This window comes from Ciconia boyciana, chromosome 22 (assembly GCF_034638445.1).
Source record: "Ciconia boyciana chromosome 22, ASM3463844v1, whole genome shotgun sequence".
NCBI classification, from domain to species: domain Eukaryota; kingdom Metazoa; phylum Chordata; class Aves; order Ciconiiformes; family Ciconiidae; genus Ciconia; species Ciconia boyciana.
The window spans coordinates 1088468-1103774 of NC_132955.1; the positions used below are offsets into that span (position 1 = coordinate 1088468).

Genomic DNA, 15307 nt, shown 5'->3' on the forward strand with positions numbered 1-15307 from the left:
TCAAATGTTTGAGGCTCAGGTTGCTGTAAGAGCTCAGAAGACGGATGCTCAGCTGAACCATCCACTGCTATGTATTTGAAAAAGATGCAATCTTAAAATAAGAAGATGCAAGATAGGAAATATTTCCTACTTTTGGTCATGCTGCATCCATGAATGGAAAACAAAACAAGGGAAAATGCTATTTTGTTGTACAGCTTACTGACTTAACCCCAAAACCAGGTACTTAGCCTTTCTCCTCCAAGTATGTTTGTATTTGCGCTGCAGAAGGAAAACGTCCTGACTGAAATTTTGAAATCCTTCAGGAGTGAGAACACTACCTCTCATATTCACAGACACATCACGAGAGACTAGCCCAGAGCCAAGATGCTTTCCCAGGTCTCTCAACCATACTGTAACTGCATTTGGTCCATGCACATGAAGAGTAATTCCCTGAAACAACCTGTCACACTTCCTTTCCTTACAGTCTTACACAGAGCTATTTTCCAGTTGTTGTCATAAAAGTTTTCATAATTAAATTGGTATTTATAAAACATAATTGTATGTTTGGAATAAATTGCCAACACGTTCGGTATTTGCCAACGTTCACTAAGTTTTTATGAGAAATTGCAAAGATGTCAGAGTGGTTCAGTGTACCTACAAAATACATCCTGCAATATGTTTTCAAAAGGCATAAAGCAACAAAGGACTAAAAATAAGGAGCACACAGCATAAGATAACCATAAACCAGAACCTATTAAAATATCACTTAAGTATAAAAAAATCAGCTGGGATTCCTTGACAAATATCTCAAAAGAAAGAGCATGAGGAATGACTACATTAAAAGAGAGATACTAATATTCATTGCTGTCCCATATTATGACAGTTTATTGTTGTGCTGAAAGAGATGTGAACAGGATGAGGTGAGTGGGATGAGTTTAATTCAGATGACAGTGGACTAGATCACAGAAAAGATCTACCTAATTCAGAGCCACCCAATAGAAATTACATGTTTTGTATTAATAAACAAACAGTCATGAACACTTTGTGTATGGGTTAAGCTTCCTGACACTGTCAAACATCTTGCTTTGGTAAATTACCCTTGGCAGAAAAAGTACGGCTTGCAAATGCACATGGAAAGAAGGTACTCCCTTTGATGGTGACACCCACTATCTCAGGTATAAATGCAGACCTGGCACGGTGGCAGCTGGAGCTATGATTCCAGAACAACTGTAAGACCAGCTTTGCGTTTTAACCCAAATAATTCGCTGCTGCCACTATGAGCTGTGGCTCCAAACAGACCTCTAAAAGCTGCCTGCGAGGGAGCAGTGGTGGCAGTGCTAGCAGTGGTGGTGGTGGAGGAGGCAGTAAGTATTCCTCTGCCTCCTGCAGAAGAATCACTTCCAGGACAAGTGGTGGCGGCAGGATTTCTGGCAGCAGTTGTGGCGGAGGAAGTTCCAGGAGCAGCTATGGTGGGGGAGCTAGCGGTGGTAGTTATGGAAAGATCAGGCGCAGTAGTTATGGAGGAGGAATGAGCGGCAGTAGCTGTGGAGGAGGAATGAGTGGTGGTTATTATGGAGGGGGAATGAGCGGTGGCGGTTATGGACGGGGAATGGGCTGTGGCAGCATGGGAGTAGGCTTTGGATCCGGTGGGAGTGGGTTTGGTGGTGGTTATGGAGGAAGCTTTGGTGGAGGTGGTGGCAGCTTTGGCAGTGGTGGCTTTCGTGGAGGGAATGTGGGAATTCTCTCCAACGACGAAAAGCTGACCATGCAGAGCCTTAATGAACGCCTGGCTTCTTACCTGGCTACGGTCAGAAATTTGGAAATGGAAAATGCTCAGCTTGAACAATTAATCAGGGAGTGGTACCAGAAGCAAGGTCCTACTGGTACAAAGGACTACAGCCACTATTACAGAAAAATTGAAGACCTTCAAAATCAGGTAGGATGTTCTTTGTCAGAGAAGTTTAAGCATTGACAGACTTTTTGTGATTGAGTAAAATCTTTGAGGCACCCAGCATGGATATTCCTAAGCTCACTAAGTGCCTCTCTGAAAGTGCCTCTTGTGCTTGAAATTCTGCCTTCTGTGCATGCATCCAACTATCTCCAACTAGCAGTGGACAAACGATGCACATCCCCTATAGCACACCCCACAGACCGTTTGTTGGCAGTGACTGCAGACTCTCAGAAGGCCTGTAGTGGATTTTAGAGCATAGGAAAAATGGTAACAAGTACCCTCTGCGATGTCCAGTGTCTGACATTTGAGTACAGCCCTTGGCCCATGGGCATGGGAGGTGAGCTAGAGCTATGGTGGTGACACCAAGCCTGGGAATTATAAGAAGAAGATCACATTCATATTTCTGTCCCTTGTGCAAACCTGAGGGAAAATTTTCCTCAGCGTGTCATGTTCTCTTCTAGCTTGTGACTGCGGCTGTGGAAACCAACAGGGTACTTTTGGACCTGGATAACACAAGGATGACTGCAGAAGACTTCAGGATAAAGTAAATATATATTCCTCTTTTCCAGGCACTGACTTCCTGTCTCCTACTTTCCTCAATTTAGCTTCATAAATTCGTTCCATAAACAAATATCGATCCACAGAGACTAGGGTTCCTCCTGGTTCTGTGGCAGCACAACTGAAATAATTTGTAAGACTTCAAAATTCTTCATTATTTCCATAATGATCTTCAATGGGAATACTCCCTATGGCTGTGGAGTCAAAGCTTAAAAAAAGCTTTATTTTTAAGGAAAGAAAAATTGTGATTTTCTCTCACTGAAAGTCAGGTGAAACAGACGGATGAAACCTGCACAAAGTCTACAGTAAGAAGAGACAATGAAGAAGACCACAGAATACATTTTAATATTAAAGTTTAATATTAATATTAATATTAAACTTTACGTAGTGGCTGCTGATTTCATAATTCTGCTGGTTGAGAGATGCTATGTGCTACAAAGTATGGAAACAAAAGTAGACACTGAGATACTGGAATACGTGAACTTTTTCATAAATAAAGTCAGTAGGAGAAGGACTGAGAACCCAAGACCAGGGCTGACCTTTCTGCACTGTCCTTGGCACAGGTACGAGACGGAATGTGTTCTCCGGCAGAATGTGGAGGCTGACATTAATAGCTTGCGACCCTTGTTGGATAATCTGGCTCTGAGCAGGTCTGACCTGGAAATGCAATTTGAGTCTCTAAAGGAGGAGATGATTGACCTCAAGAAGAACCATGAGGAGGTAAGAGCCAGCTCCTTGAAATGCAAACTGCAGAGGAAAACAAGAACACTTACAATATTGGAAATGTGAGGAGGTTTCGCAGCTAACGTCCTCTGCACTAAATAGTCTTCCGTGCTCTCCTAATGTGCGGCAGCTCAGCAAGGGGCCTCCTGAGACAGGCGGACTGCCAGGCCCAGGCTGTTCCAGGGCATTTCCTAGCACAGTCCCTCAACGAGCAATGGCTGGGAAGTCAAGGCTAAATAATTGCAACAAGAAAAAAAGCCGACATACATATGTTGAAAGGATCCAGGATGGTTTATGACTTCAGAGCAAGTCAACTGACTTCAAAACTCTTTCGCAAAGTAATTTCACCATTTTTGTTTATTTGCCTTGGGCCTGGGTTTTCTCTGCAGGAAATGAAATCACTGCAAACACAGTCCAGTGGTGATGTGAATGTGGAGGTGAATGCTGCTCCAGGAGAGGATCTGCTGAAAAAACTGAATGATATGAGACAAGAATATGAAAATATTATTCAGAAAAACCGTGAAGAGGTTGAAAGGTGGTATGAAAGCAAGGTAAATGGTTACAATTTGAATGTTCACATTACAAAAGAAAAACAATACCAACTTTTGGTAAGAACTTCCTGTAGATGAATGACACTTTAAATGACAACATCCATTGCTTTTAGGATATAATGGTAGAATCCCTTTGATTAAAATAAGGGAAAGCACAAGTGGGCTTCATCTGCACTGGCAGAGCCATGTAAGCAAGTTTAAACAGCCCCCATATTACAAGTGGCCCTGCTTCAACTTGTGTTGCCAGATGCTTCCATGATAAACTGCCACGCTGAGATTGTAAGTAAAACTCAAAACCTCTACTTCTGTATATTAATTTTTCAGATGGAGGAAGTGAGTCAACAAGTCCACTCCAGCGGCCAGGAAGTGGAATCAAGCAACCAACAGATCTCTGTGCTGAGACGTGACTATCAGAGCCTGGAAATTGAGCTGCAGTCGCAACTCAGCATGGTAGGTAACGATTGCTTCTGATCCTCTGATATGCAAAGAACACGCGAGTTGCTGGAATGACAGGAGATCAGCTATTGCTAGCACTCCATTTAATGAAGATGCTTGGCGCATCTGACACCATGTAAGATTTTTCTCATTTTGGGCATAAGAATGATCTAATCCTGCCACATTCCCATAACCTGCCACATTCCCATTAAAAAATACTGGGTTTTTTCTGTCATTCTCAGGCACAGTCTTTGCAATCTAACTTGGAAGACACAGAACGTCGCTATAACATGCAGCTGCAGCAGATCCAGAGTATGATCGTCCCCTTGGAGGAGGAGCTGGCCAGCATCCGCTGTGAGATGGAGAGTCAGAATGAAGAGTACAAGATGCTCCTGGGCATCAAGACCCGCCTGGAACAGGAGATTGCTCAGTACCGGGCACTGCTTGAGGAAGGGCAGCATGATATTGGGTACGTACATTCAGATTAATTAAGATGCCCTCTATGCAAACAGGTGAAGATGAAAGTAGGAATATTTATATTAGGAACTAGTGCAATTGATTCATCATCAACATATTTACTACAATCACAGGAATTCATATGGAATCTAAATCTTAGCTGGCAGTGTACAAAGCTGTATTATTCTATACTTATTATGAACTGGACAAAAACATTTAGAAAAGTATTTAGAACTATAATATGCCATTTCTTCTCCACAGTACGATCGGGAAGTACAGTTATATATGAAAATTAAAGGCAAGCAAGAAAATAGCTGTCTTTTATAAATACTCAGGGTACATATTTTGAAAGACATCTAAAGACATTCATTATCTTTCTTTTTCTTCTTCTGTGCAGATCAGTTAATTTGTCCTTAATTAGGATAGTTTAAAACCAGTTCTCTAGAACATGTTTCACACAACAGTACTTTCTCAGTCATAGGAGGAGCTCAGAGGGAGTCAGAAAGTGGCCTCGATACAGCCGATAGGATGCCAGACACTGGTCATGTTGCTGTAACTCTTACACTTACATGCCCTTTCCTCCTTACAGCATCTCACAGGGAGGAGCTGGTGGTGGATCTTCAGGAGGAGGAGGTCATGGAGGAACTAGTTGGTCTTCTGGAAGAGGAAGTAGTGGAGGAGGAATTAGCTGGTCCTCAGGTGGAGGAAGAATTGGAGGATCCTACGGAAGAACCTCCTCTTCCGGAGGTGGAGGAGGAGGGAGCAGAGGAGGAACAGGAAGTGGAGCCTGTGGTAAAACTTCAGGTGGCGGAGGTGGCAGTGGTGGAGGAGGAGGGGGCAAATCCTGCCTCTCCCACTCTTCATCTTCCCAGTCCCACTCTGGCAACTCTTGTGAAAGCCAAGGTAAAAACTGGAATGAAAGAGTACATCCTTCCATTAACTCTTTTCTCTGAATAGCAGGAAAGGATATGACAATTTCCTTCCTTATTTGGAAATCTGGAGATATTTTTGCTATTTTTTCCCAGTTGTGTTTTAAGTCCACTCTGACATTTGTTCTTATACAGTAACATATCAACACGGTAGTATTTTCACAAGTGACTCGAATGAAGGGGCTGTTATGAAGAGTTGTATCAGAGGACATGTAGAAAGAGGAAATGAAGGAGGAAAAGGGAAAATAATGCCCAATCCAAAGCATGCAGTGAACCAGAGAAGTCAGTAGTTTCGGAATGAAGCCAAGTGTTAGAAATGTAACTGGTATTAAGGGGGCAAAATGGTTAAAGCAGGGTAAAATAGTTGGAACCCTCATGACATCTAAAATATAAATGGTATTAGCTGCAAAATCCTGAAGTAGCAAAAGATGGGGAGGGACCAAAAGGTCTTTTCCATGTCTGATTTCACTCTTGTGATTCCAGGCGGTGCTGAAAACCTGAAGCTCTGCCTGGAAGGGAATAAAACATTGGAGAGAGGAGCAACAATGGAGGAAGTGTCCGAAGCCATAAAAACAATGAGATCAGGTAAGGCTCCAGGTCCTGACAGCATCTCAAACAAATGCCTGAAAATGTTGAAAATGAACAGGAAGTTATAATTTTTAGAAAGATTCTCTTCCACTTCCGATTTTTTAAAAAAAGATGGAAAATGATCCTGCTTTGAGGCTTCCATTTATTCCTTTTTATCAAGAAAGTAACAGGGATATTAATCTTATTTAAAAATGTAGTCTATCTCACAAACATGCTGTTTTCCATCACAGACTGACAGCTGGGCATGAAAGTATTGGCTACAGACCAAAAGGCCTGAAGCCATTAGTATAGAAAGTAAGAATAGTGTACACAGCCTCTCTTGATGCTGAAAACAAAGGCAGTGAATTCAGAAGGCTTTTGTGTAACGAGTAAGATCTTTTGGTAAGATTTAGTGTAGATGAGATCTAGTTTTAAAAAATTAATAGGCTTTGCGAACTCCTCCGTAAAAATTTACTCCTTTGATCTGACTTGCAAGAGTTCTACGTATACTAATGTTTGGTAGGCAAGATTAAAATATATTATGTGCCATCCTACTTTAACTTTTAAAAATTTGTTGTAAATACCCATACACACATAAATACAGACTCTAAGTTCATCTGTATTTGATTTATACTGCTACAGTCACTCTAAATTTAAAGAGTGATTTACACTTACTCAGTTGAGAATAGAAGCAGGTCCATGTATTTAATATGATAAAGCTGCAAACACACATGCTTGTACAAATATTAAGTCTGACACTGTCCTAACCTTTCCAGAATGCTGGGAAAAAAAATCTAGTCCCCTGAGAACTGCACACACAATTATGAAGTAACAAAAAGATTAAAAATGCTGAATGAGATAACACTTCTTCAAAGAAATTCTTGCTTCCCTTCATCTTTCAACAGGGAGTTTTAGAAAGTCTGAGAAGTGATTGGCAACACCAGCATCTTCCACTGCAGGACCTCCCAGTGGGCCTTTGGACCAAGCAAGAATATACCGAGCATGTCTGATCATGTCTCTGCGAAGAGCTCGAGCAAACACTTGTTCAAGTTACTCAACACTGTTCACTCCAGGGGCTCATCAGAACTCTCTGGATGGCCTACCTGCTTCTTCCATCTGAATTTCTGTGCCTAATCACTGTTACCTGAGTTAATCTCTACCGTGATTGGTATTTTTGTGAAAAAAAAAAAAAAAAAAAAAAAAGAAAAAAACGAATCAAAAAAAATAAATGCTAATAAATCTTTGCTTTTCTCTGATGCAACCAGAAAGCCATGTCTGGGAGAAATTTCCTTTAGCAGACATTTTTGTTTGAATCAGTTACAAATATCAAGCCCTACCTGTGGAATACACAATAACCTGTCAGATAACGCGCAAGATCCAAAAGTTTGCAGCGACATATACATCATTTAAGACCAACTGGGCAAAACTTTGAAGAATACACTACCAGGTACAATGCTCTGTAGTCCCTGCAATGGGAAAAGCAACAGTCAAAAAACCGACTCGTTTCTGCTATTAACTTCTGTCAGGGAAAGAGGGGGTGGGTTTAAGGAACTATTCCCTAGAAAGCCACTTTAAAAAAAATCTTCCTAAGGAGCCATTAAAATGAATTATGAAACTTTTTTCTCATGGAATTTAAAGATGGAGATTTTCAGCCCCCAGTGCCAAAACACCCCAGAGTGCAGAACTCAAATAATCTACAATGAATTCTCCAAAATGAACACTTTTCGAGTGCTGCCTGCTTGGGTACACATTGTCTAACAAGTGGATAAAAGTTCAGTAATCCCTACTTGGGGGGGGGGTTCAGATATCCCTACTTGGTGACAGTAGTTATCTGCACTGTAAAATAAATTCATAAAGCTGCAGTATGAACCAAATTGCACACATATGGTCTTACAGAAGAAGGAATTCACAGGCTAGTTTTGCTGATCATAACCAGCCAGCAGCTGGTAGCTGTACAATACCTGGCCTCTTCTATGTATTTCCTCTTCAGGGCATTTCTCATGTCTAAGTATGGACAGGTATACATTTTACAAAGAAGATTGGCAAATTATTCATATTTAGGATGTGATTTTACAAAACCCAGTGGTAGGTTGAGAGAAAAAGAAAAGATATCCAAGAGAAAAGATTCCCAAACCAATTTTAAGGGTTGCCTACAGACCACACAGTAGAGGGACTGCTCACAGTGATAAGGGTGCAAATTCCCTGCAAGACAGAGACTGAACTTTTTCTCTTTCTTTTAATTACAGCCATGTTTCCCTCCTTTACGCCGTGGATGTGTGCTAATTGGGCAGAGGGTTCTCTCTGCCTGCTCCCCCATGCTGTATCCCTTACAGTGCTTTTCATTTCTGTTGAGGCTAATTAAAGTGTGGGGTCTGCATAAGCAGAACTTCTATGGGCTGAATTACTGAAATGAACTATACGGGCAATTTCACTTGAAAATAATTCAGAGGGCTTCTCACATGACACCTGGTCACTAGCACATTCTTTATCCCTTGCATTTCTCGACTCACCTCCTTAAACACAAACAAAGGGAACCAAATAGGAGTATCGCTGCGATAAGTTTTTCTCTCTCAGTGTTACAGTCATGAGTTTTGTTTTTTCACTCCGAGGAAGGCATCACCCACTGGAGAAGGTTGAGAAACACCGTTTGAGTGGGAGACCATGGGAACGGGAATCCTGAACGCCCACATTCTAGGCAGATCTGTGCCAGTGATTCACTGCATTGCTTTATGCCAGGCTCTCAGCCAATGCGATTAGTATTTGAAAAGAAAAAAAATCTAAGAAGAAATTTTTTTTCTGACCAGTGTCTCTACAGGGGCCTGAGGAACTGGCTAATCCTCAGGGAGGACTACTGACTACTTCATACACATCAGCATGCACTGATAGCCCTGACCTGACATGCAAAGAGGCAGTGCTGATTCCGTTTGCAAGGATACCCCATCTCCCTCCCTTTTGCCGATATTGCAAAATCTACTTAATTTTTAAAACCCTTGCAGCATCACATCATATTTGTCTCTATCACAGAATCACAGAATCACAGAATCATATAGGTTGGAAAAGACCTTTAAGATCGAGTCCAACTGTAAACCTAACCCTACCAAGACCACCACTATACCATGTCCCTAAGCACCTCAAGGGACACCTATGTGGCTAGCTGTCCCCTAAACTGCTTTCTCTGATGGCTTTGCTAGTTTTACACCTCTTGCAGGCTGTGACAATTCTTTCTTAGAGCTGTCTATTCAGGACACTAAACTAACAGCCCAAATTAAAGAACACTCCCAATACAGCAGCCCTGCTTCTCAGGCCTCCTCTAAGCCCGCCAAGTTAATCTCAAAAATGTTTCTGCTGAGTGCATGCTTCCTGGCTTTTATAGGGTGACTTACAGACCATCACCTGGCCTCTGGCCTTATAGCAACACCCAGGAAGCTATTAAGGAGGTCAGATACAATTTACTTGGAGGAGTAGTCTGTCTGTGATGGAGCTTGCTGCTCTGCATCATCGTCGCAGCTCTGAGCCTACTGATACCTCTTGATCAGGGGAGACCTCATCGCTCTCTACAACTACCTGAAAGGAGGTTGTAGCGAGGTGGGGTCGGTCTCTTCTCCCAGGTAACAAGTGATAGGACGAGAGGAAATGGCCTCAAGTGGCGCCAGGGGAGGTTTAGACTGGGTATTAGGAAATTTTACTTCACTTAAAGGGTTGTCCAGCGTTGGAACAGGCTGCCCAGGGAAGTGGTTGAGTCGCCATCCCTGGAGGTATTTAAAAGCCGTTTGGATGAGGTGCTTAGGGACATGGTATAGTGTGGGCTTGGTAGTGTTAGGTTTACAGTTGGACTCGATGATCTTAAAGGTCTTTTCCAACCTATACGATTCTGTGAGTCTGTGATCCTGTCCTTCTTTCCAAAAATATAACTTTTAGTATTTTTACTGCCACTTATCTAATTATCTAGCACCTATGCATCTAACCTTGCAGAAGAAATTCCACTGAAACAAGTCCTTGTGAGAGAAAAGCAGAATGAAACTTGAAGAGTTTCAGGTGTGGGAAGGTGAATCCACACAGCGATGAGGCAGCTCAATACTGTGTCTGAAAAACCAGTACTGCCGTACAAACATGCACACAGTAGAATGCAATGTGGTGTAATATGCTATGCAATTCTGCTTACAGATTTAAACGCTTACATTGATATGCTATAATCACACACAGAAATAAGTAAAAATTTCTGAGCAGGTAGGATAAATAATATAATATTACCATTACTACTTTTACTACTCAGCATTGATCATACGGTCTTCTTCCTTACCTAAAATCTGTACCTTTCTTAACAAGGTGTTCTTATAATGTTCCTTGCCTGTAATGAGTCTGCATCTATAACGCAAATAAGCTTCATAATAAAGTTTATTTGCTACACGTTACAGTATGTGACAAAATAAATACAAGCCACCAATAAACTTAAAAAAATACCTACTTAAGCATGGCATTAGTGCTTATTACGGACAAAAACCCAACTGAATTTAGGTGGTTTCTTACCATACCCTGGAAGAAAGTGCCAGTTTAAGTATTCTTTCCTTTATCCATTTTGTATACAGAAAATCTGCATCTAGGTTATCACTAGCATTTGCTTACTGAGGGAACAGGCTTGTAATAATAACAATGACGCAAAAAAACTTATGTGGAGGAACAGAGCTAGAAAACTAAAACTATTGCAAAGCAGGAGTAAGAAACAAATATTGTAGTGTCTGGTCTCAAAGCTTAGGGCATGCTTAAAGTGGGACTCCAGCGATATTAAGAGTAGTGAGGAGAACCTTGCACTTTTTATGTGCATGCATTTTGTTAGGCATTAATCAGCATAATAAGCTTTAATTTTATGAGTACAAAATGTTGCAATTCAGATAGATACTTATCTGGTGTTCCTATTAGTTCTCTGAGAAGAAAACTGTGGTACGTGTTGGAACAAGACCTTCAGAACAACCTTAGGCAAAAATAAATGTACACACACACTCCTGTATGTTTGTCTTCATTACTCCCGGAGCAATTCCTTTCTCCATTTGAAGGCACAGATGTAATTTCAAAATTGCCTATGCATATATTCTGCTGATCTCTCTTTTGTTTAGCATTAATTGTCAGCCCCATTAATTGTCAAATGCTACATGGGCTATATTCATGGGCTACAGAAGGAGTACAGCAAAGTACACCGTTTTGCTGCACTGTTGGGGGGGAAGGAAGAAACTAGCAGCTCTATCTATCTAGAGCCCACCCATCTCAGCATGAATGTCCTAGTGGTTTTTCTTCACTTTTATGAGGGGGCAGCCCAGGTTGCTTAGGCAGTCATTTGCTTAAAGGGTTGGGGGAGTTTTGTGATAATAATTCTCTATATGGACAATCAAGCAGGGGCCAGATCCCTAAAGGCAGTAGGCATAAACAGGATTTAGCTACGCTTAAACTGGCTGAAATCCAAAGCTCTGATTCCCAAATCCTGGCTCAGTGGGTATTTAACCACCTTGAATTATTACATTCACAAAATCGTACTTTTTGACTAACAAGTTCTTTAGGCTGCTTCTGCACTTGCTCAGACCAGGCTGAGGCTAAGGGGAGCAAGTAGCAGCTCCTTCCCACTTCCCACTGGCAAGCAGAGACCACGCAGGTTGCCCCTGAAGTGTGTAAATCCTCGGCAGAGCTCAGCCCAGCAGCATGCCTCCCACAGGCCAGCATGCCCTTCCTCCCCGTAAAACACTTCAAGAAGAGTGGATGACTTTAATTCATACAACACATTAGTTGTAGTAACAGAAAGTATAACATGCGGATTAGTGCCTTTGCAGGCTGGGATTCAAATCTCTATGTTCCATCTTGGAGGATACTGCAGTAATCAAAGCCGTTAAGGTGACAGAAGAGCTGTAGATGCCCACAGCCTGGAGGGGATGTGAGGGTGCTTATCCCAAAGGGACTGAGGCACCTAAACTCTAGAGAGAGGCAGGAGACCTTGATGGCAGATGCTCTTATCATACCCTCCAGCTGTTATAGGCAACACGAAAAACACTGTTCCATTTTGGTACCAACAGGAAAAATTATTCCAATTGAATTGACTTCACCCTCCAGGAGTCTGGGGTAATCACAGAGGGACGACTCTGACTCTGGCTCAGAAAGTGATAGAAATGGTAACTGGCAGCTGCTAGGCAGTAATTAGCAGCCTGTACACTGCCTGTCCGCTGTAGGGCACAACAGCCTTGAGCCATGGCTGCCACATCCCAATGACAAAAATGGTGCGTACATCTTCGGGATCTGAGCAAGAGGCATTCTTCCCATCAACCCACTTGCATGGAAGATCCAAGTTATACTGCACAAAAGTGTTGGCTTGGAGAGTGCTAGAGGTTTTAAACTTCACAGGCAAGCTCACTGCTGCCTTAATAGTTTGTTTCCTTTGCTGGGTCTAATCTAATTTTCTTTGGAAATTACTGTGATGTCACTAGAATATTATGAGATGAAGCAGGAATGAAGAGTGAGCGCAGACTCCTAGGTGAAAACAGATCCTCTCTTCTTACAAAAATTTCTGGTAAGAGAGATGGGAAGAGATTATTAAATGGATCAAGAGAATAAACCGCAGCACTTGGCTGAGGCATGGCATCAGAACAACAATGAATTAAGGGGAAACGTTTTAATTTGTCGGTGCACAGACACAAAATTGAGAATACATTTTCTCCAGGTCTGCTTTGAATGCAGCAGCTCCAGCCTGTTGTAAAAGTCTCCCAGTTTTGCTAAAATACACAGCAGTGTGGGCTGCTCACAGAGTTTGTCTTCATTCTGATGCTAGGCAGCCACTTCTTTGATATATATCACAGAGGCCTGATTAAAAGGAAAACAATAACAGAGAGTGAAAGAATGTCGGCTGTACTTGAAACGTGGCATGTGCTGAGCTTAACAAGAAGCAGTACGCAGTGCCAAAACATTCAGATGCTCCGCAGGCTGAGTAATGCTGGTAGCTGTGGTAACAAATGTCCTTATTCTGGTCTGATGTGGGAACAGCAATGTTATATAGCACACTGGATGCTGTATCAACTCAAAAACATTAATGATTAAACTGTGCATCATATATAGGAAAGAGATAAGAAAAGGTCCTAAAATTGCCAGTTCCTTTTAGGTAATTCCATCAATTATAAACTTTACATCATCCATATAACACATGAGTGGAAAGCATCGGAGAACAAAAATGTTTGAAGGCTCTTTAAATGAGCTCAGAAAGGAAAAATTCATCCTGTCCACAGAATGGATCTTCTCTGGTTTGTAAATATTTGCACAGTTAAATATTTAATAATCAATAAGTTAAAATATACCAGTAGGGAATTCAATGTATGCAACTCTACAAGAGGATGAAGTAGTCATAGTTCACCTGTATTTTTCAGGTACCTTAGCATTATAGCCCAAAGAGACATACTACATTTTTGAGAACATAGTGACTGTGAAAGAAACAAAATATCACAAGGGGAAATTTTCAGCTGTTAAGAATACAGCATATCTGAACAGCCAGCAGGATTTCTATAAAAAGCACTAAGATTGAACTAGTAACAAAAACGAAATAATAGCAACACTAAAGGCAAAAAAGGAACATGCTCTGAGCACACGACTTCAGAGCTTCCAAAGATATAAAGGCAAAATCTTTCATTTGTGTTCCTCCTTTATATATAAGCAGGGGTAATAATATAGAATTAAACTGAAATTTTGAGGCTGTCTAAAGTTTTCCACCCCCAATGGCCTGACCCTTTCTTTTCTTTCATTGCTTTTATTTCTTAAAGTATTTTCCAAGCATACGATAACATATGCCCTTATCAGATGAACCTTGCAGTATGGACAAGTCCCTGCTGTGAAAAAGTATGTATAGAAAAAGACAACCCATAAATAAAATAGGAAACAATGTAGGTTCTCAGAAAGTACATAAACAGCTTAAGAGACACTTTTGGCAAATGTTTTTACTCTTGTTTTAATAATTCCAGAGAATTTTTTGTTCACTATCACTAACAAACCCATAGATTATTCTAGCTTGTCTATGGAAAGCATCTACAAGGAATATCACTGGAATCACTGATGGAAATTTGAATGTGATAATTGATTTTACTTACCGTAGTGGAATGTGTGAAAAAGGCCCCCCATTGACCAAAATGACATTACCCAGACACAAAGGCAAAACAACAGTAAAAAGAAAAAACATTTTGAATATAGTAAACTACATCTTTTGGCACCAATAACACAACACGCAGAAGCCCAGAAACTGTGTTTACGCCGCTGAGGTGACACTACCATCCTCCAGCTGTGAATCAAGGAGAAATTATCACATCATCAAGTTACTTGAAATCTTTCATCATCTTTGAGCCATTGAGTATATCAAATAGCAAGATAAAATCAGAGAGCTTTTGAAAGAGATTGCATAAGCAGCAATAAAGCAATGCTGGCAAAAGCACAGTGCAAAGGACATGACAATGGATTCAGTCAGAAAATGTTAAATAATCCTTAACTTAACATAAAAAAGACCAGAAGTTAAGAGGCAGAAATACAGTTTGTAAAAGAATCATGCACGTGGAGACTGATAGCAGAGTGTAAAAACCAGCAGCAATATACAATCCACTTCCAAATCAAGGTGACCTTTGGAAAGCAAGGACCGCACTGCATTGCCATCTGCAAGAGGCCTTTTCAAAGATGCTCAGAAAAGGAGAGCAGACAACAAATGACAGTTCCTCAGAGGTGCCCTTTGTTCCCTGCACCTGAGGTTTAGGGGGAGATTGCTAAATTTCATAAATGCCCTACAGCCATTAGAGGATCAGTAACGCAACAGGGAGGAAGAAAGACAATGAAGACGTTTCAGTAACACAGAACAAACCTGTCACTGGAAAAATGTACGCTTTCTTCCAAGCAAACTGTAACAGTTTGGGGTCCATCTACAGCAAGACCACAAATGCTGATGGTTTTGCTGCTGTGTGCAATTAAGTGGTAGGGTTTGCATGAATGAAGTTTCTACTGTATTAAAAAATAAGATGTAAATTTCTCATAAAAGCTTGCAGTCTAAGGACAGAGCTAAGTAGATGCTGAGGAAATGAGATCCTGCATTTGAAGCAGAATATTTAGTTTTCACCCAGGACAAATTAGAAACATTACAACACGAGCGTATTTTTGTA

General features: G+C 41.2%; 1 protein-coding gene and 1 long non-coding RNA gene across 4 annotated transcripts in view; one reads left to right on the plus strand and one right to left on the minus strand.

The window, feature by feature from the left end:
* LOC140662557 (uncharacterized) overlaps nucleotides 1-15307 on the minus strand; it is a 129713-nt gene that overhangs the window by 9602 nt on the left and 104804 nt on the right. For 2 of the 3 annotated variants that reach the window (XR_012046114.1, XR_012046113.1), the window contains one exon: nucleotides 4781-5563. The exons of the other annotated variant lie outside the window; for it this stretch is intronic. This is a non-coding gene — a long non-coding RNA (uncharacterized lncRNA). Of the gene's footprint in view, nucleotides 1-4780; nucleotides 5564-15307 lie in introns of those variants that run through there. 3 annotated transcript variants of the gene reach the window in all.
* Nucleotides 1256-7178, plus strand: LOC140662525 (keratin, type I cytoskeletal 19-like). The gene is made up of 9 exons (XM_072886042.1): nucleotides 1256-1915; nucleotides 2392-2474; nucleotides 3052-3208; nucleotides 3601-3762; nucleotides 4087-4212; nucleotides 4440-4666; nucleotides 5243-5556; nucleotides 6066-6167; nucleotides 7055-7178. Exons 1-9 carry the CDS (start codon nucleotides 1256-1258, stop codon nucleotides 7078-7080), a joined length of 1857 nt encoding a protein of 618 aa, XP_072742143.1. The 3' UTR covers nucleotides 7081-7178.

Coding starts and splice junctions, on each gene's coding strand:
- LOC140662525 (XM_072886042.1), top strand. CDS start 1,256: ATGAGCTGTGGCTCCAAACAGACCTCTAAAAGCTGCCTGCGAGGGAGC. Junction 4,667..5,242: donor GAAGGGCAGCATGATATTGG/GTACGTACATTC, acceptor TCCTCCTTACAG/CATCTCACAGGGAGGAGCTG. Junction 5,557..6,065: donor CAACTCTTGTGAAAGCCAAG/GTAAAAACTGGA, acceptor TTGTGATTCCAG/GCGGTGCTGAAAACCTGAAG.